We start from the raw sequence: 27,104 nt of genomic DNA, 5'->3' as shown, positions 1-27,104 counted from the left end.
TGAACTCACAGAGATCCTCCTGTCTCTGCCTCCCGAGTGCTGGGATTCATGGCGTGCGCCACCACTGCCCAGCTCTGGAGTATTTTCTAACAGGCTATGGAGGTCCAGTTCCAGTGTGTCTGGGCAGGATATGGGGCAGTTGTCTGTACTTCCTGGGCTAGGGTGGGGCCAGGCCGCCCCACCAAGGGCTCTAGAAGTTGAGGAGGCAGTGATGGAGGCCCCTGGGTCACATTAACTGCTCCCTGGAGGGACTGCAGAGGAATAACAAGGCAGGGACTTCCTGGGAAGCTGCTGTGTAAGCTGTGTGCAGTTCCATGGGGGCAACCATCCTAGGCCTGCCTCAGGAGTCCTGTGGGCAGAACAGGGCTGGAGGACATGCCACTGTCATCCTGAGAACCACTTGCAAGGGAATAAAGCAGTGCTGGGCCCAGGCGACAACCCACCCATGGGAAGGGCACCTCACGGTGGGACTCAGTCCCTGCTGCCCACGCTTGTGTTCAGCCTGTAAGAGAACCGGGAAACACCATCAGGTGGCTGGGAACAGGTCAGGCCGGCATGATCACTGGGACACTGCTGTCACCCACCTGCATGGTGCTCTGGGATCACTGGGAGGTGCCAACTGAGGGCAGGGGTGCTGATGTGGCAGGGATCAGGGCTGAGTTAAAAGAGCCAATTTGTCCTCCCTGCCCTGAGTCTCTGAGTCCCCAGGCCCCCTGGACACTGGGCCAAGGTTGCTGACCTGGCAGGGGCAGAGGACAAGCTGCCACTGAGGCTGAGGCAGGCGCCAGCAGCCCAGAGGATTTACTCACTCACCATTGATCGGCCAGGAGGCTCTTCTGAGGGGTATGATGATGCTTGTCATGGTCAGAGAAACGGCCTTGCTCGGGGGTAATTGATTGAACCTCCCCTTTAAGAATATTCAGAAAACTAGGTTCTAAGAACAGGCAAGTCCCGGGCCCTGGTCAGGCCAATCGTGAGATGGGGAACACAGGAGGCCACCTATAGCCTCCATAAGGCAGAAGGCACAGCTGCAGCTCCTGTGGGGACAGCTGCAGGACAGGGGACAGATGCTGGGGGCAGAGAGGGGCCTGCCTTCAGGCAGATGCAGTCAACTGCCTGAACACTCCAGGAGGTAAGGGTCAGGCCCCTGGTTGGGCCCCATATGCTGTGTGATCTTGGAAGGTCTCTGAGCCTCTCTGGGCGCCAAAACAGGAGCCCAAGTCTAGCCCAGGACCTGTGAAGTAGATCAGAGTCCCAGGTACCTCCCCTCTGTCCCTCTGCTTCCTCACAGTGGCCAGGTGACTTTTTGCCCATAGGTCCTCCTTTGCATCAGGTGAACTGAACTGCCTAACATCCTCCCCACCCCACCTACCCACACAGTGCTACTAAAAGCCTCTTCAGCCAGCCTGGGGAATACCTAAGCAGTCTTCAAAACCTTCCCACTTCGGGGTATTCTGTCCTGGTGCCTGAGCACCTAGTAGCAGGTGCTGTACTTGTCCGTGTGTGGCCCCTCCCACTCCCTGGTTTATCAGGATGGGGTGCTTGCCAAGGGAACCGTTGGGGCCCAGCTCCTTTGTGATGAGCAAAGACTTCACTTGGGTCAAGTGGACTGACAGATAATGTGCATTATAAAACACAGAGGATGCCTTCAAATCCATGCTGTCTTGGCATGTGTCTGTTTTGCCCCGACCACTGCTGGGAAGGAAATAGAGGCCAGATGTGCTGAAGCAGGAGTTATACATCTCCATTGGAACTATACCTCCCCTAGACTCTTGGGCAGCTCGTTTCCTGGCACAGGATCCAGTCCTGCAACCTGGGAAGCCATCCTGGCCATGATACCTGACAGGCAAAGCCTCTGAGGTCAAGTCAGTACCCTAGGTTCTGTATGAAAGCTCTGTCAGTTCTAGCTGCCTTCACTGCCATTCACTGATGGTGAACGACCCAGAACTGTGTTGTTACCCCATAGTCTGGTGCAAGCTCCCACACAGTCTCCATAAGCCCATCCCGATGGATCGGGGACCCCCGAGGAGACAGTAGAGTGGTAAGGCCTAGATGCCACCAACTGATTGTCTGGCCTCTGTGTCAGGATGGCGCCCCTGGTATGGCTACAGGGCCAGGTCAGCATTGCCTCTCCCCAAGGGGCTGAGACCAGCAGGGGTCCGGATGATCCGCTATTGATGAGGAAAGCAGGAGGGAGCAGGCCTGGCCTGGGTCAGCAGATCTGCTGTGTGCAGGATGTGCCTGGCTATTGATCTGATAGGCTGGATTGGCCTCTTGGGAGTCAGTCCATCCAGACACGGCCATGGGAACGGGACTGCTTCTCCATCAGAAGTGTGTGATGTTTCCCAGTGTTGGTAGCAATGCTTAAGCTACTGCTCCAACAGGCCCCTGCTCGGAGGAGAGCTGGCCCTCAGCGCCACCCCTAGCTACAAGGTTGCGGCTGTCTTGCCAGTTGGTTGGCTTTGGGTGCCCCAGGACACAGACGCTCCCATAGAGACCACGATGCCAGTGACAGAGGTGGGGGGCCTCCCACAGGCAACGTGAGATCCATAGGCCAGAAAGAGAAGCAGGCACAGGCATAGAAAGTGGGTACGGAGGCCCCCAAATGTTCTCCTGAGCCCTGAAGACAGACATATAAGGGAGGTGCCAGAGGAGACCCTGACAAGCAGGACAGCAAATGTACCAGAAGTGAGGAATGTAGCTGCTGGTGACAGGGATTCTGCTACTGGCCCTGGAAAAACCTTCAGAATGGCCCCACGCTCAGGTCACACAGCTGGGGCTACCCCTGCCCTCTGCCTGCCTGAGTGGCTTGCAGCTGGTGCATGTGGCCACAGATCAATAGTGGGAAGCTGGTTTACTTGGTGGGGTCTGGCAGCCTGTGGAGTCACTCCAGACTGCAGACAGGGCCTGGGGCTGCCCACCCTTCCCACCCAACCTCCACCGCTAATGAATTGGGAGTTCATCTACAAGGCCTTGGCAGGCAGTCTGGCTCCACAGGGGACTTGGTGAGGAGTGAGCAGGTGGCTGGGTTCTCCTGTTAGGCTATTACCAACCCACTCGCTTGTTTTGGGGCAGGAGCCAGGACCAAGCCCCGCTGGGGAGCTGACACCTCATGGCACATCTCCCACACTCAGGACTCTGGTGGAGTGAGAAAAGAAACCAGACAATTCATTGGGCAGCTTTGGGAGTTGAGTTTTCTGGAATGTGAATCTATTCACACGATGTGGTCTAGGCGAGGCCGGTAGACTGGAGGCCACGCCATCTTGGCCAGAGCTGAGTCAGGCAAGGGGACCCTGAGGAGCAGGACTTGGGTATGAGGTGGCTCGCATGGCTCCTGAGGGGCACTGAACGCCAGGTAAGTTTTTTTTCCCCAGCATGGGATATCCCCAGAAATGCTGCCCTGCCCAAGGCCAGGTCCGAGGGGGACCCCTGAGGAAGCCGGTATAGATAGATGCCTGCCCTGCCTTCCTCCTAGGGTCCCAGGATATGGCTGCTTTAGGGTGGTAGCTAGCATCTCAAGACAATATTCCATAGAGAGGAAAAGAAGGTTTTTTTTTTTTGTTGTTGTTGTTGTTTTTGTCAATTTAATTAAAAAAAAAAATCCATCCAGTCTCTAGTCATGGACCTGCCTGGTAGAGGGCACAGAGTAATCTCGGCTATCCATTTTCAGCCTGGCCCAGCAGGTGGCTCAAAATGGAGGCGGGAAGAGGAAGCGCTCTGGGCCAAGCCTGTCTGCGGGCCTCCTTAGGCCTTCTGCTGAATGGGTCCTTTTGGACTCTTTGACCTCGACAGCATGCCGCTTGTCCTAGCCTCTCTGGCCTCCCAGCCTTCATGGGCCTCCCCGGCCTCCCTGCCACCCCTAACATCCCTGGGCTTCCATAGCTCTCTTTGGCTGTTTTAGTCTCATGGCTTCCTCAGGCACCCTGGGTCTTTCTAGCCACACCCCAGCCTTGCCGTCCGCCCTGTGCTGTCCACCCATCCCACGGCCTAGGTATGAGGAAAACAGTGCCTCGAGACAAGGCCTTTCTCAGGCCCTGGATCCCAGCTGTCCTCCTGCTTGGATAGAAAGGGACAGGAAAGCCACCTGCTTTTGTCAGGCCGTTTGTCCCCAGGTGAGAGCTGCCCAGTTCCTCAGGGTCCGTTCCCCAGCTACCCTGTGGTCACCTTCATGGCTGCATGACCATCTCCTATGAACAGCTTGCAGTGTTGTTACCACAGCTACCAGCCTTGTCCCCGTCACCCACCCTGTCTGTGCACAGCCACAGCACGCCGACGGGTACCGTGGACCTGGTGATGTCCCCACGACTACGCTCATCGTCAGGCAATCATCACTTTCCTCAGTGGTCACCCGCTGCTGCTGCTACTTCACTTAGTGGTCACTTAACCTCCATGGTCACCTCAGCCTATGGTCACCTCGTCCTCAGGGTTACCTGACCCTCATGGTCACTTTTTTCCCCCACAGATGCCACCATCTATCACCAGCAGTAACATTTTAATCTGCCCGCACCGCCGTTCACTGAGGTCTGCACTTTCTCCCTGTGGCTTCTCAGGCTGGGCCCTGCTCATCTGGGCGTGTGTCAGGGAGCCCGATATGGCTCACTTCCCGGATGGGGGTCCGGGCCGGGGGCCTCCTGGGGGCCATGGAGCCGGGAGCTCCGGGCTGACAAGTGGGGGGGCAGGTGTCACTCTTAGAAGTAAACACTGCCCGTCTGTAATGAATGGCGGGCCGCGGGGGAGCCACTGCGGTATTTAACAGCCGATATTGGACTGTGCGGCTCAGCCTGGAACAGGCGCATTATGAAGGCTAATGGATTTTTGAGGCCAGATTGATTTTTCATTAATTTGGTAAAAATCTTTTTCCTCTCCCCTATAATTCTGTCTTAAAACGCTCCCCCTGACAGCTCGATAAGTCACTCCCCGCCTTAATGTACGTCTGGCTCAACGTCTGGGGCTGCGGGGGAGGGGAAGTCAGAGTGGCTGCCAATCAACCCCCCAGGTAAACACTGCATTATGCATGTCCATGGAGCCTGGGCCACCCCGAGGTGGACACACCGAGCAGCAGCCAGTCCAGGCTACCGTGGACTCTCTGTATGGGGTAGGCCTTGGGAATAGGCCTCCAAGGGCTCGTGGGGTGGCCGGCAAGCACTGAGAATCCATGGTGGGAACAGCTGAGGTAGAGACCCCTCCCTGAAGGATGGGACCTCAGACTTGAGAGGCCTCTTGCTCAGCTCCCCGCCTCCCCCACCAGCCTAAAGTCCACAACCCAGCCTGGACTCCCGCAACGGTGTGTGTGTGTGTGTGTGTGTGTGTGTGTGTGTGTGTGTGTGTGTGTGTGTGCCATCTCAGTCCTAGCCAAAGCTCTGTGTCCAGTCTTAGCCCTCAGCAGCTGGGCCTGCCTGGGCCAGGTGGAGCTACCTCCTCATCTTCCAACCCACCCTGACTTCCTCCCCTAGATGCTGCCAGACTCCTCCCTGGGGTCTGCAGGCTGTCTGTCCTTCCTTCCTTCTCCGGCCTGTTGCTTTCCTGTGAGCTGCAGGTGACACTGGTCTTTCCCTCTAGCCAGAGACTACCGCCAGCATCCACCCTTTCTCCTTGGTGTCCACGCACATGCCAGCAGTAGGTCCACTAGAACTGTCCCCCCACTCCTAACCCTACTCCATTTCCTGGAGTCACGTCCCCATGGCTGCCTAGGCCCAGCCCAGGCACTTCAGTGCCAGAGACGGTGAGGATGGTGATAGGTGAGGGTGTTTGTTCATGCCAGTGACAGTGGAGTAAGGTCAGGCTGACAGGAGCCAGGCAGGAGGAGTAATGCTGCTTACTGGCTTGCTCTCCAGGGCTCGCTTGGCTTGCTTGCTTTTGACACCGGGGACCATCTTCCCAGGGGTGGTACCACCCACAGTGGGCTGGGCCCTCCCACAGCAATCATTAATCAAGACAATGCCCTTCCAGACTTGCCCACGGGCCAGTCTGATGGAGGAAATGCCTCAGGGAGGTTCCCTTTTCCCAGGTGACTCTAATTTGTGTCGAGTTGACAAAAATTTATCAGCAGGGCGTGCAGCTCCCTTCAGTGATGGCAATGGCGATAAGGATAAGGTGCTTTTGACCTGAGCTACAGTTGAACCACGATGACAGAGGTTGGGTGGTGAAGCTGGCCTGTGACGGTGGGGATGGAGATGGGGTGGGAAGCTGGTGGAGAAAGAGAAAGGGGAGAGGGAGGAGAGAGCCAAGGAGTGGGGAAAAGGATGCAAGGGAGGAGAGGGAGGGAGGGGGTGGAGTTGGAGGGGGAGAAGGGGTGTGGAGGGGTAATGAAGTTGGGGGACACAGAGGCGGGGAGTGTGTTCCTAGCAGGGCAGTGCCGGGGCCTCAGGGGGCCAAAGCATTGCCATAGCTGAGGGGAGAATGGGTCCCGGGCTTCTCTGAGTGGATAGGGCCAGGGATGGGCCCCCTCTGGCCCTGTTCTACCTGTCACAGGAGAGCAGTATGCTGAGAACATGGATTGGGGATGAGATGCTGGGCTCTGGCCTACCTCCCCCCACCCCTCCTCAGAGCTGAGGAGGAACTTCAGGAAGGTAGTCTGAGTGACCCGTAGGGGTACCGTGGTCCAGAGGACCTTATCCAGAGCCAGAGTAGAGCCCTTGGTGGCCTGGCCAGTATCGTCTACTCTCTGAACAGGGTCCAGGACCTCTCTACCCCTGAGGGAGCCAGGTCCTGGGTCCCCAGTGTCCTCCAGAAGTATTGTTGCCTCACCCCGCAGAGATGTAGGTCTGTGTTCCTGGTGGAAAATCATGGCAGGCCACTGTATAGTGGCTGCTGTTTGACCATGGCTTTCTAGAGGGCTAATGGTGGCTTTCTAACCAGGCTAGTGTGATCTGGAGTGATCCTTTGAGGCTAGTGACAGGTCTTCACTCTCTCTTCCCTGTTCTGAGAAACTGAGGCACACACCACTAAACCTCTCTAACTCTGTCCCTTGTACTGGCTTGGCCATCATGTCCCCTCACCTGGGCTACAGCTCTAAGTGGCCCAAGCTCCGGCCATGCCCCTACATCTGTCCTACACCACTGAGTTGCCCAGACAGACACCTCACTAAGCCCCCTACTATGGGCTTCTGACTCAGATGCCCCCCACCAGGCAGGCCAAATGTCTGGCTTGCATCTTCGCCCCCTTCCTCAGACATCCCACCCACGTAGTCTATGTTTACTCAAGAACGACAGCAGTCCAGGGACCCATTTCTCCTGTCCCTTGCTCTCACGCCTGCAGCTGATCTCACAAATCCTTGGCCGTTGGGAACAATGGACAAAATAAAATACTGATGGGCATGGGGGAGGGCGTGGTAGGGGGAGGTTCTGGGCTGGGCCTCAGACCCAAAGCACACATGCAAAAAAAAAGGAAGGGGCCCGGAAGGCAGTAGCCCCGAAGGTCCTGAGGCTGAGGCGGAGAAAGATAGCAGGGTCCTTCCACCTGACCATCTTCACTTCGACTATCCATCACCAACCCCGCCCCCCCCATTCCACACGCACCCTGCCCTCACTCTACCCCCCCGCCCCCACTGCCTCTTCTGTGCCTCTCCCTCTCCCACATTAATCTCCAGGCCTCTCACTGCTGATTCAAGCAAAACAGAGTTTGCCTTTTCCCCCCTCTCGGCAGTTTTTTGTTGGCAAAGCAGAACGGCATCGCGGCATACACATGTCTCAGCCTCCTGCCCAGGGAGCCGCTCTGAGAATGAAGCGCCCCTCCACGCTGTGTGCTGCCTTGGGTTGTACACATGGTGCGTGAGCACAGACACCCCGTTTCTATCAGCCTTGTGTTCTCCCCACTGGCCGTAGACCCTGGGTCTGCGTAGGTCCGTGAGGGGACAGGGAGGTCCCTGTTCTTCCCTCTTAGGCAGCACATGTGTGTGACATATGTCGTATCTTCTTCAGGTATTCAGGGCCCTCACTGACCAGCTGGCCCGGTCCCTGTTCATGGCCCGAGGGTCCACCCGTGATCCACAGTAGTAAGCATTATGTGGCTGAGGCAGAAGGGGGCCTGCAGTTCAGAGCAGGGGTGTGGCCAAGCAAAAGCTGCCCAAGGAAGGGACATGGATGGACCCTGAAGGCTGGGAAGATGCCAGATAGGTAGGAAGGTTCGGAGAACAGTGTGGGGCAGGGTGGTGGGAAGAAACACGCCAGGGTAAATGGGTCAGAACCAGGCTTGCTCACATTCCTGGTGGGGGTGTCCATCAGCTGGCCCATAGGCCCATTAGCTACCGTGTGCTGTTAAGATTAGGGCCAGTCGCCGGGCGGTGGTGGCGCACGCCTTTAATCCCAGCACTCGGGAGGCAGAGCCAGGCGGATCTCTGTGAGTTCGAGGCCAGCCTGGGCTACCAAGTGAGTCCCAGGAAAGGCGCAAAGCTACACAGAAAAACCCTGTCTCGAAAAACCAAAAAAAAAAAAAAAAAAAAAAAAAAAAAAGATTAGGGCCAGTACCCTCCAGCATGCGTGGCCTCTCTGCCTGGCTCCCACAGTGCTGTTTTGTGTCACACACACCTGTTTTCCTGTGTAAAATAGTTCATGCAGAGGGCTAGGTAGGGCTTCCGTTACCACGCAGTCCTACCCCGCACAGAACTCTAGATCCAGGGAACCATGGTCCCAGGAGCTCTCCCACCATGGCGGCTGGGCCTCAGCCAGGGACTTCTATCCTGCCCAGGGACGGTGTGTCCCAGGCACTCGTCTCACCCTGGCAGAATGCAAGGATGACCCACTCAGATACAGTGACGCAGAGCTGTGCCTGACTCCATCTGAGAGGAGTCGCCATAGCACAGGAACAGCCTTCAGAGAGACCCCTAAAGCGGTGACTTCGGGGCAGGAGACTTATGACTTACGGTAGAGGGCTCAGTTAGCCAGGGCCCAGGAACAAAGGCCTGGGCATGGTGAGGTCAGCAGAAGTGGGAGGCAGGCTGTGGTAGCCTAGAGCCACTGTGTAGGTGGAGGCAGCTCCTTCTCTCCTCATCCTGACGGACCATTCAAGGGGTGTGTGTGTGTGTGTGTGTGTGTGTGTGTGTGTGTGTGTGTGTGTACTTGCATGCATGCTTGAGGTAGGGGGTGGGGCATGGGGGGTCTCACCTTCACTATCCTCCCCAAGGGCTGCCCACCCTGTCATCTCTGATTATCAGGTAATGGCCTCCTTGACACACAGTTTTATTAATAAAATTAACAAGTGCTGAGGAGCCTGAGTGACCTTGGCCATTCTGCTGCGTTGGGGATTGTCCCAAGAGGGCAGGTGAATGAGGAGAGGCACAGCTGGATCCCCCGGGAGCCTCTGCTACTTCAGAAGGAAGTTGTACTTGGGTCTTCCAGACTCACAATGCTTACGCCCTACCTTCGCCTGCGCTGGACCTTGATGCTGATGTCTGCAGGGGGTGATGTGCAGCAGAACCCTGGACTATGTAGCCAGACCTGGAGCATAGGATCGGGTACTCTCACCTGGGAGCCCCACAGGAAAGGTTGGATGATGAAAGGCTGTGGGTTGCTGACTACGGAGCCGGCTGCCTCTCCTTCCTGGGCTTTCCTCAGATTCATGGGGGTTGGAAATGCTGCAGCCTTCTAGGGCGGCATGAGTGGGCAACAGCTGCCCCCTGGTGGTCCCAGGGAACAAGTTCCCCATCTGTTTATTTATTTATTTTTTTGCCTTGTCTTTTCTAGTTCTGGGGATTGAACCCAGGACTTCACGCACGCTGGGCAGTGCTCTACCACTAAGATACAGGCAGCCTTTCTGTTTCCATCCTGAACCTTCCAGGGCCTTTGAGGGAGAGCATCTTCATGGCTTCACCATACATAGTTTAGGACTGCTTCCCACACGGCGTTCCCATCCTGTCCCTTTGGAGTCCAGGTCCTGAGCCCACCCTTCTAAGGGACTTGCCAGGGCCTGCACGAGAGCAGGTGGAATTGGGCAGCAGGGTGGCCAGAAGACGTGTTTCCCGGGCAGAAGGTGGGACTCTGAAAGCTGGGGCACTATAAGGGGGCTGCAGATGAAATGCTTTCGCTGGGACCTTACACAGACAGAGACTGACCAGCAGGGAAGGGGAGGTCAGTGTGAGGTGACCAGAAGGGCCACTACACATCAGGCAGAACCTTGCTATTCAGGGTAGGGCCCTGAGGGTACGTGCCCGGAGCCGCTGGACTTGAGGATAGAGCCATGCAGCAGAAGAGGCCATAGGGCATGGCAGGGGCCAAGAGGCCTGCTTCAGGAGTACAGCGCCATCCCTGCTGCCCTCCACAGAGGGGTAGCTGTATGAGCACTGTGTCTGGAGTGGACTGGGACATATCCCTGGTGTGGATAAAGTGGCCACGGTCTCAGCACTGGGCTCAGACTTATCTCATCTGACTGGCATTTTTAATAGACATCTCTAGCTCTAAGCAAGGTGGGGGCAGCCTGAGGGCGCCCCAGAGCAGAGGACAGAATGCACTAGGTACACCTGGCTAGCTGGAGCTGGTCACAGCTGGAGATGTACATAGGAAGATGGCCTCCACTGCCACCCTGGGTACACAGGGGTACAGAGTGTCCAGCTCAGGGACAGGTGACACAGTTCCTGTTGGTGCAGGGGTCAGGGTGGCTCCCAGTCTTGCTTTGTTTGGTCTTACGGCTCCAGCCAAGGATGGGCCAGGGGCGGGCCCGTGCAGGCATTGGTGTCTCAAAACCACACTCCCTCTGGCTCCACAGCAGGGCTGGTCGTCGCGGTCCCTACAGCCAGGACAGAGAGAGACGTGGTCAGCCATCACTGCCTGCCCTATCTGTGGCCACCCTGGTTAGAGGTTAGAGCCCTTTAGGAGTGATGGGTGCGTTAGGGACATGTTGGGGGCATCTGGAGTGACCGTAGGAGGCTGCTAGCCATCTGAACCTGGAATGGCCTTGCTGAATGGATGTGACCTCTGGAATAGATTGGTTTAGAAGCCTCTAGTCTGGGGACAAAATCCCACTGATGTGGGCTGGGGGCTTCATTTGGAGCAGGACAGTAACCACACTATAGAGGCACCATCACCCGTGGACATTGCCCAGGAAGCCACCTCCACTGAAAGCCACCTGCCCACCTTCTCTCTGAGGCCTCTTGAACACCCAAGAGGAAGACCAGGGCTGGGGGGGGGGCGGGCTGGGGGTTTGGGGATCTTCTCCCAGGCCAAGGGTTCACCGTGCTACGTGGCTCAGGGCTGGGCAGCATGGACACGACCTGCAGGCTCACGCCTTCCTCGCCCACGCCCCTCAGCTGCGCCACCACCTCCACGTGTTTCCACCGCTTGCAAGGCCGCCCGTTCACGGACACGATATAGTCACCCTCCTTCAGGCCAGCGGACTGCGGAGAACGTGGGTCGGTGAGGTGGTGGCAAGTACACTTTGATAGTATAGGATCTCAACATCGGGAGGCTAGAGGACCTTTACCTCGGCCTGACCCCCAGGAGCAACAGCAGCAATGAGGACGGGCGAGTCTCCCCGCAGTGTGAAACCAAAGCCGCCCTCTCCCGGAGTCATGTGCACCGGCCCTACCAACCTCCACCGATTCTTGGTTGAGAACACGGACAGGGGGCCCTGGAAGGAGGCAAGTGGCAGAGGCCTGGCTGAGTGCCAGTCAGTGAGCCCTGACCTGTCTGGCACCTCCGTCTTAGCCCATGTACCCTGGAGCAGAAACAGGTGAGACGCCAAAGGGGAGAGGGACAGGGAGGGGGAACTGGCCTGCTCACCAGCCGATGGAAGAAGTCCGTCACCTTCATCTGGGACAGGCTAGGCACTCTCACCTCTGGGGCTTGGTGGGTCTTGGCTGACAGGGCAGGAGGGAAAAGACAATTGGGACCGAACCCCAGACTCTTGGCCCTCCCAGAACCAGAGCTCCACCAGTGGGGCTTGGCTCAGTTCAGAGAGGAGTGTGTGGCCCTCGACTGCACGTGGGACTCTCCTGGGTCCTCAAAACCTAGCTGTTCCTACCGACAGCCAGGGCTATACTAGTTCCCTGAATATATGATAGATGTAGAGGCTTCTAGGAATCCAGCTGGAAGCCCCAGCTGTCACCGCGCCTCTGTCCCCTCTTGCCTTTCGAGAATCAAGTCGGGGAGGCACTGGCGGGGGATGCTGGCCTGATATCCTCCCAGGGCTCCACTCCTCAGCCCAGCCTGCCTCCCCACCCACCCAAAGAAGGGTTCCCTATGCAACCCAGGCTGTCCTTCAACTCTGTCCTCCTGACTCAGCCTCCCTAGTGCTGGGCTGGGATGACAGGCATGTGCTCCCACACCTGGCTTGCTGACTGCCTCTCAGCGGCAGCTGCAGGGGCTCAGCCTCACCTTTTGACCGACACACTCATCCCAAAGCCCCACCCCCACCTGCCCACCCCCGGCTGCTCACGCAGGATGTCGGGGGCCTCGACAGCCTCGAAGAAGTCATCCTCACGCTCGAGCTCTGAGTACTTGGCCAGCGAGCGCCTCAGTGCCTGAGTCACCACGACCTGCAGCAGGTCCACCGTCCGCAGGACCCGGCACAGAGTGTGAAGTCGCAGCGCCTCCTCCTGGCCCAGGATGGCACGCTTCAGGTGGGCCTTGGCTGTGCACAGGCATAGCACCGTCTCACACACACACACACACACACACACACACACACACACACACACACACACCATATATGCATGCATGCATGCCCTATCAACTGGCCCTTTCAGTCTGGGCACGCATGCATGCACGCACGCACGCGCACACACACACACACACACACACACACACACACACACACGCACACACGCACTCACGCACGCACGCACGCACACCCCACACATGAATGCACGGGTGCCCTGCCAACTGGTCCTTCTAGGCTGGGTCCCAGACCCTCTGTCTCAGTATGTATCAGGAAGGGGAACGGGCCACAGCGTCAGACAGTGTTGACCAGATTAGGAAAGTTCTGCCAAGCCAAACAGTACAGCAAGGGAAGAGCTGTCCCCACCCATGTACCCACCTGCCCAGCACTCCCAAGAGCTCTGCTCTCAGCAGTTTCCACCAACCCAGGGATGTCAGTCGCCGAGCGACTATGGGGGCACCCTGCCACATTTGACCCAGGGCCCTGCCCTGTCTGTGATGCCTCACCAAGCTTCCTGCGCTCTTCGGGGTGCTGTGGCAGCGTGGGACCTTGGGGCTCACAGGTAGTTGAGAGCTGGAAGACATGCTCCGGCCTTGAGAGTTGGTCCTTGTCTGCTGCTGGGGGGTCAGAGAGGCCATGAGCCTGAGCAGGGGGCCTCTGTGGGCGCACACAGGCGTGTGGGGCGGCACACTCACAGGAGCCTTCGCAGAGGGCCATGGCTGCGTGGTAGTGGGCCAGGGCGCAGAAGTGCTCAGCCTTGACGTGTGCCAGGTTGGTCCAGGAGGCGGGCAGGTAGTCTCGGACAGGTGGCTGGGCCATGGCCCGGTGCACAAGCCCATACTCAGCTGCCACCTGCCAACAGGCATGCGGGTGCAAATGGAGCCTCTGCCTTTCTCCAGGCCCACAGAGCTCAAGGGACAAGGCCAGTTAACCCCTAGAAGACAGCCTAAGTTTCCTGCCTATTCACCCAAGGCTCCACCTACTCTGCCCCACATTCTGGCAGCCTCTCCCTAGATTCCAAGCTGAGCCAGACCTGGGCATCCAGGGCTTTGGTTCCTGTTCTCAGGACCTCAAGAACCAGGGCAGTCACTGGCCTTAGCGAATGACATGGAGCCCTAGATTGCGGGTGCCTTGTCTGTGGCTGCCCATTCTTGCCTGACTTGGCTCCAAACCCACTCTGCTCCTGTCCCACGGAGCCCTGCTCTCCACTCTTGAGTGGCCACAGCTCGGCCAGCTTGTCGAGGCTCCTGGGCAGGGCTCCTTGGCCTTACCTGGGCAGCTTCCTGGGCCAGCTGCAGCTGAGCTGGGCAGGTGTCAGGTGTGTCTGAGGCTGTCAGCAAAAGGCCCCTGAAGATGCACTCCTGTGCCTGCGCCACCATGAGCTGCTCCAGCATGGAGAGAGATGCGGCGCTCATGTCTGGGCTCGGTGCGTGGGAGAAGTTCTCCCTCAGGAGTCTGAAGGCCCCTGAGGATGGACAGAGTGCTCACACGGGCAGGGGGAGTCCCCATGCCCACCAGAACTACCTTTTGGAACTTCCCACTGGAGGACTTATGTGCTAAGTCTCTCTTACACAGGGAGGCCATGTCCACCAACCCTATTTCCTGCCCCGGAGAGATGGGCACAATACCCCTCCTACTGCGGTCTACAGCCCTCACCAGCAGCCCTCTGGAAAGCCTCAGTGGCATGGCTGGTGCCCTCGGTGCAGGAGCAGTCCTGCCGCGCTCCGATCTGCGTGTGGAGTGCCCCAATGTTAAACAGTACACTGCCCTTCTCGAAGGCCAGAGCCCGCTGCTGTGCTGGGACCCCCGTGAGCGAGTCGTACCTGTGGCGTGGTGTGTCAGGGTGGGTACGGTTCCCATAACAACCGGCCTCCCAGCCCGGGGCCTCCGCCTCTGTTGCTAGCCCCTACCAGTGGAAGAGAAGCCTTGGGCTCCTGGCAGGGCTGAAGAAACGTGCATCCAGGAAACAGAGCTGACTGTAGTAGGCTGCCAGCAGATCCAGGCCCACCTCATCCCTGCTGGGAGTCCTCGTGGCCTGCAAGGGAGAATCCAGCTGGGCCCAGTCCCAAGATCCACCGCTCACGATGCCACCCTCAAAACTCCCTGGAACACTTAACCCCCCAGGGAATTTGAGGGCAGCCTGGCACAAGAGGCCAAGTAGGGCCCTGAGGAGGGCACAGGCAGTATCACGGCCCAGACCAACAGAGCATAGCCAGAACAGAGTCACCTGTTAGTCCAGGTCCTTTCATGAACACTAGCTATTCCTGTCTCCCAGGTTTCCTCCCAGCATGTGGGGACTCCATGTGAACCTCTATACTGAGATCCATCCTTCTATGACTTGGCTCCCTCTTCGGCCTCTGGAGCAATAAGGGGGGGGGGGGGGGTAGCAGCCCGCCCACCTGCCGTAGGTCCTCTAGTTCCTGGATCTCTGTCTCATAGGAGGCACCGTCCTCTCCAAAGTGCTCCGAGATCAGCTCCTGATGGAAGAACAGGTATGGCCCTTGGGGCACTCCATGCCTGGCGGCCTGCTCTGGGGAATGGATGGACCAGGGGAGAGCAGGCTGACTGTGAACTTGGGGCCAAGGAGAAGGGCTGAGGACCCAGGGGCTGGGACAGTGGTGGATGCTGACGTTCTGGTCCCCAAGCTCTGGGTTCCAAAGACAAGTGGGCCAGGGTTCTCGTGGTGCCACTTTCACATTTTCTTTCATCTGTAACCTTGGAGACTCAGACAGTGAGTCATAAGGTCATGTCATTTTCCCATGGGGCCCTACAGGCCCTGGAAGAAGGGACACGGACTAGCACTAAGGGGCATGGACTAGGTCTGAACCCTCTCCAGGTCACTCGGGAGTCAGTTGTTCTCAAAAACAGGTACCAGATGGGTGACATCCTTGAGCCAGGGGACCCTCTACAGGGGATTCTGGTCCCTGATGGTCATACTAGGGTCCCCAGAAGGATGAGGCCCCTTCATAGCTACTCTGGCGGCAGGACCCCAATCCAAACTTTCATCTAACCCTTAGCCCAGGCTGGGATCAGAAGAATCAGACAGCAGGAGGGCAGTTCCTTGGGTGGCAGCCCTTCCTCCCCCTGTGCCTCTGCTTCCTCATCTGTTCAATGGGATAACTCGATCAGGAAGCATCTAACCCCCCGCTCAGCCCACTTCAGGGCCGTGTCCCTCAAAGTTCACAGGCCAGCACTTACCTTCAGGGGTGTGGCCCAGTCCAACTCCTTGGTTTCCTTCAGGCCCAGGGGGATCATGGGAATGGTAACATGTTCACTGGAACCAGAAACATGAGCTGTAGACCTATTTATTACCCATCGCGGCCTGGAGTCCCATCCTGAGGCTCCCCCCACCCAGGCGCCCCCTCCACACGTATGTGCATGGCGTCTCACACCCCTCCGGCTGGTCCACATCCACGCTGCTGCTCAGCTCTGCCAGTTCCTCTTTCAGCAATTGCAGATTGGAGTTGACATAGCTCAGCTCCAAGGCGACCGTCTCTCGGACCCAGGTGTTGCTGGTGGCTCTGGGAGAGGCCAGGGGAGGTGAGGAGACCCATGCCTGAGGCAGATCCAGTGACCCAGACCCAGAGCGGCTCTCCTGCTTCGCCCTAGCTTCAGAGCCCATCCAAAGGAGTGAGTGCTGCAGGGCTAGTCCCCACTGCTGGAGTCAGGGTGGCAACACGGAGGTGCTCTCTTCTTCTTTTTTAAAGAATTTATTATGGGCTGGAGAGATGGCTCAGTGGTTAAGAGCACTGACTGCTCTTCCAGAGGTCCTGAGTTCAATTCCCAGCAACCACATGGTGGCTCACAACCATCTATAATGAGATCTGGTGCCATCTTCTGGCACTGCAGGGACACATGCAGGCAGAACACTGTACATATAATAAAAAAAATGTGACTCTTAAAAAAATTATTTATTTCTATTTTATGTGCATTGGTGTTTTGCCTGCATTGATGTCTGTGTGAGGATGTCAGGTCCCCTGGAACTGGAGTTACAGATGGTTGTGAGCTGCCTTGTGGCTGCTGGGAATTGAACCCGGGTCCTACTGGAAGAGCAATCAGTGCTCTTAACCACTGAGCCATCCCCCTATCCCCCCTTCCTCTTCTATGATGCCTCCTCTTACAGCTCACCCTCCAAAGCCATTGTGATTCCAACACAAGTTCCCTAGACTATGGGCACAGCCAGCCCTCTTGTGTCTGTATTGGGCCCCAACACAGGGATCAGGGGGTCTCTGAGGACAGGGAAGAGGAGGATATTGAGGGGGTATGAGCCTGGGGCTCTCCTGCAGAGTACACAGAGTGGTTCCTGTGCTTGGAGGAAGCCGAGTCAGAAGATCATTTGCAAGGTCCCCAACCCTGGAGTGCTCGGCCACCTACCACACACAGCTTCTTCTGAGCAGTCTCCGAGGCTCGTTAGATACTGCTGGGCCTCTTAAAGGGGCTTGTGGTCCTCTGGCCAGGCACATAGGGGGAGGCCCAGAGGTGGGAATGGGCCTGGTTTGTCTGTGAGGGTCTAGGCTGAATGGTGAACTATGTAGTCGTGGCCATCTGCCCATCTGTCCCTCTTCTGACTGATGGCAGGATCACTACCTGGTCCAGGGCCAGGCAGGGCCAGGTGCTCACCTGTAGAGGTTTTCCGCACCCGTCCGCATCCGCAGCTCCTTGCTGATCTGCTGGTGGAGCCGAGCCCTGTGGCTCTGCAGCTGGCTGGGCTGGTTCTCATTCAAGGAGTCACAGCCCTGTGGGGAGGATGGTGGTGGTTATGCCCACAGAGTCCCCACCAGCATAGCCGCTGCCAACCTCAGGAGACCTCAGCCTGTCCTTGGGAAAGGAAGTGGTCACTGTGGGCCAGATCCTGAGCTGGTGTCACAGGGAGGGGCTGGGCAGGCCTGCCTGGGAACATGGGTGAGATGCTTCCCCACAATGCTTCACAGATGCCATAGACTCAGCCTCATCCCAGCCATCCAATTGGCCCCATACATCAAGAGGCTTTCCCATACAACCCACACTCCTAATACTGAATACTCCACGGCCCCACAGTTTAAAATATGGTGTGGTGGAGCTCTGGACATAGCTCTAGGAGGAGATGCCTCATTGGCTGAGTGCCCATACTGCTCTTGTAGAGAACCCAAGTTTGGTTCCTAGCACCCACATCAGGTGGCTCACAACTGTCCGTAATTCTACCTCTGGGGGGCAGGATCCAACACCTCTGGCCTCTGAGGATACCTGCATTCATATGCAAATAACCTCACACAGACAGGTACACACATAATTAAAAATAAAATCTCTTAAAAATTAAAATATGTGGGGCTGGAGAGATGGCTCAGAGGTTAAGAGCACTGGCTGTTCTTCCAGAGGTCCTGAGTTCAATTCCCAGCAACCACATGATGGTTTATAACCATCTGTAATGAAATCTGGTGCCCTCTTTTGGCCTGCAGGGATGCAGGCAGAACACTGTATGCATAATAAATAAATTTTTTTAAAAAAAAATTAAAATATGTTGTAAATCTCCATCAGGAAGCCCTTTCTGATCGCCCCTGCTAGAACCAGCTTCATATGCTCTGGGGACTCACCAGCTCATCTATACAAGTGGTACAATCTGTCTTGGAGGTCTGGCTACCTTTCCAAAGAGCTACTACCAAAGCCCAGGACGAGTTCCTTTTAAAAGGGCCTGGCCTGGGCTCTGCCCACAGGGTTTTTGAAGTAGTGTAATCACAGGCACTAAGAACATGGTCACTAGACAGTTATGGGCCACGAGCCTGGGCTGCTCAGGCAGTGGGTGCCTGGTCTGTGATATACACACTAGGCATTGGGTTCCACTGTCCCTCTGCCAGCCCCAGGGGGATGAAAGCTCCTCCTGGGTAATGTGAGAGGAGGCTTGAGTTATCTGTGACATCCTCTCTTTCCAGCCACAGGCTCGGCAGCCATGACCTAGCGGCTTCCTCCCAGGGACTGTCAAGGAGTGGGGATCAGTGGTGCTGTACACAGCCTGAAGTCCTCCAAGTCATGCAGGGTTCTCACCCTGTCTGGGTTAACCCACCAGCCTAAGACTTGGTGGTGCAGATTCTGCAGAAGGCTCCTGCCCTGGGAAACATCCTCACTAGTGGTCACTGGCCCTCTAACAGATGGGGGAGGAGGTCACAGACACTCAAAGGCTCTAGTCCGAATGACACAGAGTGTGTGTGTGTGTGTGTGTGTGTGTGTGTGTGTGTGTGTGTGTGTGTAAACCCTGGCAGTGCCGATACTGGCCATGCATTCAAAGCATGGCTTACTCTCATGCAAGAGCGGTTTTGGCACCCTGTATGGCTTTAAGCAAGGTTTACACGTCGGCATGGATGGAGCTCCTGGAGGCCATCGCCTTGACTGGAGCCCCAGCCTTCCTACAGAGCCAGCTTTGCAAGAGAGGCTCGTGTCGCTGATGAGCGCCCACAGAAGTGGCACTTGGGCTCACTCTGAAAGAAGGAAGCCATTAAGTCATCCTTGAGTGACCACGGATAGGGAACTCACTCTCTGGGAAGCCGGTACAGGACAGCATAGGAGCAGAGCAGGTAACCGGGCTAGACCCATACTGTACCGCCTCCTTCTCAGGGCCCATCCCTATCCGTGCAGGAAGGACACTGAGGCCCCAGTAGTCTCCTCTCTTCAAACCACTAAGAAAACGACAAATGTCTTCTTCCCAAGAGCCTATTACAAGACTCCAGAGTTCTAGGTTCTGGTGAGCAGCTAGGACTGGAAACATGCTGGGTAGAAGGCCTCAGCTCAGTGATGGCCTAGGCTCCACTCCCCTCCCCGACCTCGTGGGGAGTTGCAGCAGGCAGCCTCTCTGGGCTCTCTAGGCACTAAACCCAGGCCCTGGGGCCTGTTCTTGGCCTTCTTAACCTTGGTTCCCGCAAGGAGGCCAAACCAGTCTACTAACCAGTGTTGGCAGAGGGCAAGATAAGCAAGCCAGAGACAAATCTATAGGGCTGGATGGATTCTGGAAGCTGATGGCCCACACCCAGTTTTCCACACTGGGCCGAGGGAAGCGCCCAGCAGGGAGGGCACAGATGCTAAGCGCCATCTCTCTCCTGATGCAGTCTCCCCACCCTCTGGAAACAAAAGCCATCTAACCATAGATGACCTCCATGATAGCAATACCTGCCTAACTCTGGGAGAGCTTACCATCACCTTTGACACCCCAATAGCAGTGACCCCACCAGAACAGGACTTGGCCATGTCCATAGAGGAAACGGATGGGATCAGAGGAACAAGACCTCCCACCCAGTGGCCTGAACTGGGCTGTCCCCCAGGATCAGCAGAAGGGAGGGGACAGTTATCCCCAGACAGGCCTGGGAATAGAAAGAAGGAACAGAGTAGCCCCGAGTCTTCCCAGGCTCCCCCTATTGAGTTAGCTCTTTGGGGGAGTCCCATACTCTTGACAGGGTGGCAGCCCAATGCAACATGTACTTCCTCCAAAGGACACCTGCAAGGCGTGGCCACCCTGTGAAGAAGAGATCGAGGAGTTCATAGTGCAAGCTGCCTCTGTCTCCCTCCCTCCCTCTCTCCCTCCCTCTTCTTCTCCCCTATCCACCCCCTCTCTCTAATGCCAGCTAGTCACTGTGGCAGGAGGCATGCCAGGTAGGAGGGAGCCCTTGAGAGATCGGTCCAAGTCTGGGTGCCCTCCCTCCCCGCCCCCTCCTCTAGGAGACCTGAGCCACACACACACAAAAGCTGGATAGAACGAGCCAGCAGCAGCATGCAGTCTGACACCAGGAAGGAGGGCAAAGTGCCCCCGGCAGACACCTGGGAATAGTGACAGGAGCCTCTGCTTAGCAGCTCACCCCCGAGAGATGAGCAGAGTACCCCAGAACCTGCACAAACACTAAGAAACCCCAACACTGTCCCCTAGGAAATACCCAGACTGAGGCCACAGACTGAGGTCAACCTAATACCCACTAGGCAAAGGATGAACAGGTCTCCATTCTACCTCTATTTACCCCGGGATTCCTGGAAGCCCAGGCACCCTCATCCCCAGAGTCAGGGATTTTGGAGGAGGTGTATGTGCTGGAAAGTGTCCAAAGGACATAAAGTCCAGAAGGTCTGCCGTCTGCTGCTACAAGCTAACATCTAATGGACACCCGCTTCCACAGCCGTGTATGCAGAGGGCACTGCTAGGAAAGGAGGCTACCCAGGTGTCAGAAAAAAACACCTGCTTGGTGGTGGAGGTGAGAGAGTGGGGGCTAGCACCGATCAGAACCAATTTCTTGGTTCTGAGAACCAAGGGGACCTCCTAGCTTCAAAGAAACTATCCAAGCCTTGGCTGCGCCACTGGGATTCCCACCGGGCAGGAATACAGGCTCCGGCCTCTCGTTGGGGGCTCAGTTTCCCCATCTGGCTTTCAAGGAAGCAGGTCCCAGGAAGGAAAGGCCGCAAAGGCCGCGCCACACAGCGCGGGGCAGAAGGCTGGGAACCCACACCCCTTCTCAGCCCCCACCTTACGGATGCTGCTGTCGTCCTGCAGCCGGGCGCTGTCCACACCGGCGCCCGGGTCATCTGGCCTCTCCTCGAGGATCATCGCCGCCCGCCTGGACGCTGACCCTGAGAGGTCGCGAGCAGCAGGTCCCTCACGCTCCTGGGAAGACCAGCCGCGCTGCCCGAACTGTCCGGTCCTGGAGGGTCCGACTGACCGGCGCTGCAGGGCGCGGGCCCCGCCAGCAAAACTTGACTCCGTCCAATCAGAGGTGACAACTGCTCCGATCGACAGCAAGGACTGCTAACCAGAGTGAGAGAGAGGAGGGCTCCTGGGAAGGGATCTGGTAACCCTTAGCAACCAGGGCCGCTCGCCGAACACGGTACGCATGCGCCACGCTGGCTGCTGGGCGTGCGGGAAAGTTAGGCGAAAGACTTGCAGAGCTGGGGGCGGCGACGGGGCGCGGCCGCGGTCCCTGCTGGGACTTCGGGACTTTATCTCGTCACCCCGGCAACGGGACCCTCCAGGACTGTTCCAAAAATGTTTACAATGGGGTTTTTAAACGGTTTGTTAGAGACAAGTGCTTGTGCTGATTCCTGAACAATGCCTGCTTTCTTCCCCGCACTGCGGAGCAGAGCGCTGCTACCGTCCCCTTGCTTCCAGAACCGCCCCCAGAACCCTCGCCTCCCGGACCTGGTTATGCATTTGCTTCCAGAGCATGCATCCTCATCGACCTGCTTGTAGTTACAGAACCTGCTTACCTCCTGGACCTCCTGTTTTGAGAATTGGACTTTTTCCAGAACCCGAGCTCCTTACAGGGCTTGCCCTGAATGAAGCTCTCTCTTCTCAGATTCCGTGTGGGCTGGCTCACAGTGGATGAACTGAGAACACATCCTGGGAGTGAGCGGCCAGCCCTTTGTCAAGCTGCTCCAAAGGTCAGCCTCCTCCACGCTGCCCTCCACCCTGGTCACTGCTTGCCCTTGCTGAGTCGGCTCAATCTCCATGCCCTCCCCCAACCCACCCCCACTCCGTGTCTCACACACCCGACTCTGTCATCCCCAGATCTAAATCCTCTCAGCTAAGCTCTTGGACGTCCCTGAACATTTGCAGTGGGCACCCCCGGAATTATAGCTCTCAAGGGCCCCTGACAGTCACTCCAAACTTCCTGGCCTTCCCCAATGGCCTTTTTGAGTCCAGGGCTTTCTTTTTCTTGCACCTTCCTGGTGAGCTCCGCCTACCTTCACTTCGCCCTCCATTGACATCTTCATGGACAGCTCCCTCCATCACTGGGGCTCTTACCATCCTGCCTGAGTGTGGGTAGCACCACCAGAACCCTGCACGCATAGACCTACACCCAGGAAAACGTGGGACTAAATACTGACCTGTTTTGTTTTTTTAAAGATTTATTTTATTTTAATTTCTGTGTGTGTGTGTGTGTGTGTGTGTGTGTGTGTGTGTGTGTGTGTCTGCATATGAGTACAGCACCTACGGAGTCCAGAAGTGTACTAGATCCCCTGGAACAAGTTACAGGCAGTTGTAAGCTGCCAGATGTAGGGGCTGGAATCCTAACCTTTGGTCCAGCGTTAGAGCAGTACACACTCTTAACCACTGAACCATCTCTCCAACCCTCCCAGACTGGCTCTTAACTATTCCTTTCTCTCTCCGCAGGAATGTTCTTTTCACAAACCTTGGGAAAGTTCACCCCTCCCCAGCTTGCTCAGACAACTGAAGGGATCCACAGTGGCTTCTCCTTAGGTTCCACCCAGGACTCTTAGGGATACCCTGCTTCAGTCCCCAAGTTCCACTTACAGTGGTCCTGCAGGGCATCTCAGTTCAGAGGGCAAGGCTGTTAGGAGATGAGTGTGGCTCTCAGTTGTTGAGAGTCCTAAGAACTCGGGGGATTTTCAAATGAGAACCCTAGACTCAGTCAAAAATCAGGTTGGAGGGGGCAGGGAAGTATAGTTCAGTTGGTAGAATACTTACCTAGTATGTACACAGCCCTAGGATCAATCCCTAGCACTTCATAAAACACCAGGAACCCCTGTATATAGGATCTGGAAGCAGGAGGAGCAGAGGTTCAAAGCTATCCTCCAGTTACATGGGGAGTTGAGGTTAGCCTGAAATCTACAAGTCTGAAAAACAAACAAACAAACACACACTAACCAACCAAACAAGAACAAAACCAACCAGGTTGGAGAGTAGAATAAAGCCATTTTCAGATAGAGAGTGTAGCCTCAACATTCCCCGCCCCCATTTCTTTTTTTTTTTTTTTTTGGTTTTTCAAGATAGCATTTCTCTGTGTAGCTTTGAGCCTGTCCTGGAAGGAAAGCTCAAATCTGTAGCCCGGGCTGGCCTCGAACTCACAGAGATCTGCCTGGCTCTGCCTCCCGAGTGCTGGGACTAAAGGCATGCACCACCACTGCCCGGCTGCCCCTCCCCCCCCGCCCCCATTTCTAAGGAAGGCAATAGAAGATGATGGTCAACATCTGAGGTGTCCAGCCAGCGAAGGTGCTGACGCATTTGACAGCTGGTCCTCAGCGGGGACATTCTGTTCTCAGCATTTGATGTTTGCCTTCAGTGGTTACTCCCACTCTGGGCAGAGACGGTTCTGAGGGCCACGGCAGCACTCAGCTGGATGAAACCTCAGGCCCGGGCCCTACCCAGGGTAGTTCCTGGGAGTAGGGGGCAACCAGGCCTGTGGACCACAGGGCAAAATAGCATTGTTCAGCAAGCTAAAATCAGTAGAGTACTTCGTGTGTCTCCGTTGGCAGAGAGCTTGGGGTTGAACTCATGGAAAGTATATGAGAGGACCAGGTAGTTGTGAATTCCAGGAAAAATAAAAAAAAAAGCTAGGAGGAGATAGAAGCATCCACTGGCACTAGGAGGCCTTGCCCAGAATGTGTGAGGTCCTAGGTCGTCAGATCCTCCCAGTACTGGGTTGTGAAGGGGAGGTGACATATGACAGGAGAGGTAGAGGATGTGGAGCCTTAACCTCCTTGGGGAGAGCCAGTAAGTGATGCTCAAATTAGAAAAGAACTTCCCAGGGCAGGAGTGGGGATGCCAGGCCAGGAGGTGGGGGGTACCAGGTCAGTGGTAGAACTTGTATCACACACAGCACAGCAGGAGGCCCAGGGTTCAGGCTCCAGCATGGTGGCAGAGAACACTGGAAATGGAAATAGAAGGAAGGTGGAAAGTGCCACCGTGCAGTTAAACACCAAACCAGCAGCTCGCAGAGTCTAGGGGTAGCATCTAAGAGAGGGGTGGGCGTGGTGGCGGTTTGGTTTTGCTAAGCTGTCTTGCAGAACTGCTCGGTTCATCAAGCTGTGTGTTTATTCCAGCGTTTACTGACCTGGACTTTTTTATTTATTTTTTTTATTTTTTAAGAGATGTCTAGCCGGGCGGTGGTGGCGCACGCCTTTAATCCCAGCACTCAGGAGGCAGAACCAGGTGGATCTCTGTGAGTTCGAGGCCAGCCTGGGCTACCAAGTGAGTTCCAGGAGAGGCGCAAAGCTACACAGAGAAACCCTGTCTCAAAAAACCAAAAAAAAAAAAAAAAAAAAAAAAAGAGATGTCTAGATGTCTAGAAAAAAAAAGCCCCCAAATAAAATAATAAAATGTAAATCTTTGGAAATGAAGAGCTATAATCTAATAAGACTGGAATTAACAGAAAGGAATAGCATGCTACCTAGAAAGCAAATACCATATATATAAATTGTGGTGTATAACGGAAAGAAATTCTGTAACCTAAGTAAGCGAGCTGAGTTGAAAGGAGATAGGATGCACTGAGCGGGCCCGGGCATCTGTCACATAGTGAAGAGCTCATGGTCGGGGAGAAGGTGGGAGGCCAGACAGAGGGAGGCTGTGTTGGTGAGCACGTGCCTCTGACTGCCAGGGTATCTGAGGCCAGAGGCGAGTCCTATATCCTGTCTCATTCTAAACATCTTTGTCATAGCTGTGAATGAAGAATCCCTCAATTTCCATTTCCTTTTTCAAGCAATTGAACTTTATATGGTGGGTCCACTCAGGCTGCCATGGGAAATAATTACTGATTGGTGGTTTATGCAACAGAAACTCATTTTCTAGGAGGCTCTCAGAGCTCCTGAGAAAGGCTTCTCTGTCTTAGAGAATCCTGTAGAAGATGACCATGTTTTCTGCGCTGGACACTACCATGGCCAGGCCCACCCCAAGAGCTGTGCAGTGTCCTGGGGCATCCTGAGAGTGGTAGGGAGGATGGACCTCTGGGAAGTCCATGCTGGGCCTGCTTCTCCTCCAGTCTTCTAGGGCAGGAAACAGCTCCCCGCAAGTCACCTTGAATGAGATTAGTCAGCTGAGCTTGATAAAGATGGCGTACGGAACACAGGTGATACATGGGAATCTTCACACTAGGGCTCTAGGATAAAGGGTAGGGATGGAGGCCTGCATACTTTGTAGCTCCCGGTAAGGTACTAACACTGGGAGGAAGCCAATTATATTTATTATCGGGTCACTGGGCTGTTTAATCTGAAAATCCTAAGAAGTTCAACCAAAAAACCAATTATAACTAATTGGAGAGCTGGGTAGGGCAGCCAGCTGCAAGCTAACCAGATCATGGACTGAATATCTGTGCCAGCCCAGATTAACTTGCTGAAGCCTATCTCCCCTCCCCCATGGGGTACCATGGAGATGAGGCCTTTGGGGGTAATGAGGGCTAGAGGAGCTGCCACAGTTCTAAGGACTGATAGCTCTCTATACCCTCAGGGGAGGCCACACCCCAAAGGTTGAATATGCAAATGAAGGATCCCTCACCAGGAGCTGGATCGGCTGGTACTTCCCAATGCCCCAGAGTGGTGGGGAAAGAGGTTTCTGTTTAAGCCTGCCCATCAGTGGTGCTTGTTACAGAAGCCTGCTCAGACTGATATGATGCAAAGTACAATTGCTTAAACTTTAAAAAAAAAAGCATGGAAATAGAGGGTGTTTAATCAAAAATATAAAATAACTATAGCTGTCTAGGAAGATACTGAATAAGAAAGGCATCTATGAGTATGTATATTTTTACTGGGCAGCTTAAAAACAGACATTAATGGTTGGATATGCCATGTACCTTGAACATATATAATAATATAAAACTACCAACTCTCCTCAAAGGTGGCTTAAGGGTTCATTTTATTTTTAATTGTATGCGTGTGTGTGTGTTTGTGTGTGTGTGTGTGTGTGTGTGTGTGTGTGTGTGTGTGTGTGTGTGTGCACATGCGCACATGCGAGCCAGAGCACATCAGTTCAGGTGCCTGTGGAGGCCTGAGTGTCCAGTCCTCTGGAACTGGAGTTACAGGTGGTTGTGCATGGCCTGGTTTCGGTGCTGGGAACTGAACTTGGGTCCTCTGCCAGAACTGTACAGACTTTTAAGTGCTGAGCTGTCTATCCAGACTGCGCATGAGCAGTCACAAAGAGAATACAGTCGCCGTACGGACAAACACTCTCCCACATCAGGTGTCAGGGGAGGCAGCCAGACATGGGGATGCCTTCTCTAATCCAGAATGTCACCAAAAACTTGGAAGCCTGAGAACATTCGGAGTTTATGAGGGTGGGGAAAGCAGGGGCCTGAGTCCCTACTGGACAGAGGGGGCGTGAAACTCGGAGATGCTACCAGGATTTCATCTTAGGAACCATGCACACTGTTTTAGTGGCCTGGTTTTTAGCAGTCAAAAACCTCTGGAGTAGACATGTTGGAGTTAAGAGTAGACATAATACTATTTAAAAAAAAAATTCCCCAAACCACACAAATGTGGATGCAATGCTGGTATCCTTAATACAGCTCAGTCAACATACCAGCAGAGGTTTTGAACCTTCTGACCTTCCTTTTTTGTTCTTAAAGACAATATCTCACTATTCAGCACAGGCTGGCCTGGAACTCTCTATGTCAAGATCAGAGAACTGCCTGCCTCTGCCTCCAGAGCACCAGGATTAAAGGCGTGCACCAACCACGGTCCAATTTATCTTTTTATAACTATCAGAATGATTTGCTGGCTGGGCCATGCTTTGGGGTACCACATACAACACAGTCACATCAAAAGGGGGCCTTGGCATGACAACC

At 55.4% G+C, this 27,104-nt stretch overlaps 1 protein-coding gene across 4 annotated transcripts; it reads right to left on the bottom strand.

The window, feature by feature from the left end:
* Nucleotides 1–10,331: 10,331 nt before the first annotated feature.
* Nucleotides 10,332–21,345, bottom strand: Rhpn1 (rhophilin Rho GTPase binding protein 1). Of its 4 annotated transcripts, none has more exons than XM_052748037.1 (15): nt 21,064–21,345; nt 17,209–17,324; nt 15,981–16,109; nt 15,787–15,862; nt 14,988–15,065; nt 14,499–14,623; nt 14,245–14,411; nt 13,860–14,053; nt 13,284–13,440; nt 13,095–13,205; nt 12,367–12,561; nt 11,712–11,788; nt 11,413–11,559; nt 11,165–11,326; nt 10,332–10,719 (listed from the first exon to the last, which is right to left on the bottom strand). In XM_052748037.1, exons 1-15 carry the CDS (start codon nt 21,115–21,117, stop codon nt 10,546–10,548), a joined length of 1,962 nt encoding a protein of 653 aa, XP_052603997.1. In that variant the 5' UTR covers nt 21,118–21,345; the 3' UTR covers nt 10,332–10,545. The 4 variants fall into 4 exon arrangements, with proteins under 4 accessions (XP_052603997.1, XP_052603995.1, XP_052603996.1 ...); XM_052748035.1 differs by having other exon boundaries at nt 21,059–21,343; XM_052748036.1 differs by having other exon boundaries at nt 13,095–13,202; nt 21,059–21,342.
* Between the last annotated feature and the right edge of the window lie 5,759 nt (nt 21,346–27,104).

This window comes from Peromyscus californicus, unplaced genomic scaffold, assembly GCF_007827085.1.
Source record: "Peromyscus californicus insignis strain IS unplaced genomic scaffold, ASM782708v3 Scaffold_20__1_contigs__length_68692818, whole genome shotgun sequence".
Lineage (NCBI taxonomy): Eukaryota > Metazoa > Chordata > Mammalia > Rodentia > Cricetidae > Peromyscus > Peromyscus californicus.
The sequence above is the reverse complement of the archived record's forward strand: the minus strand, read 5'-3'. Positions and strand labels throughout refer to the sequence as shown.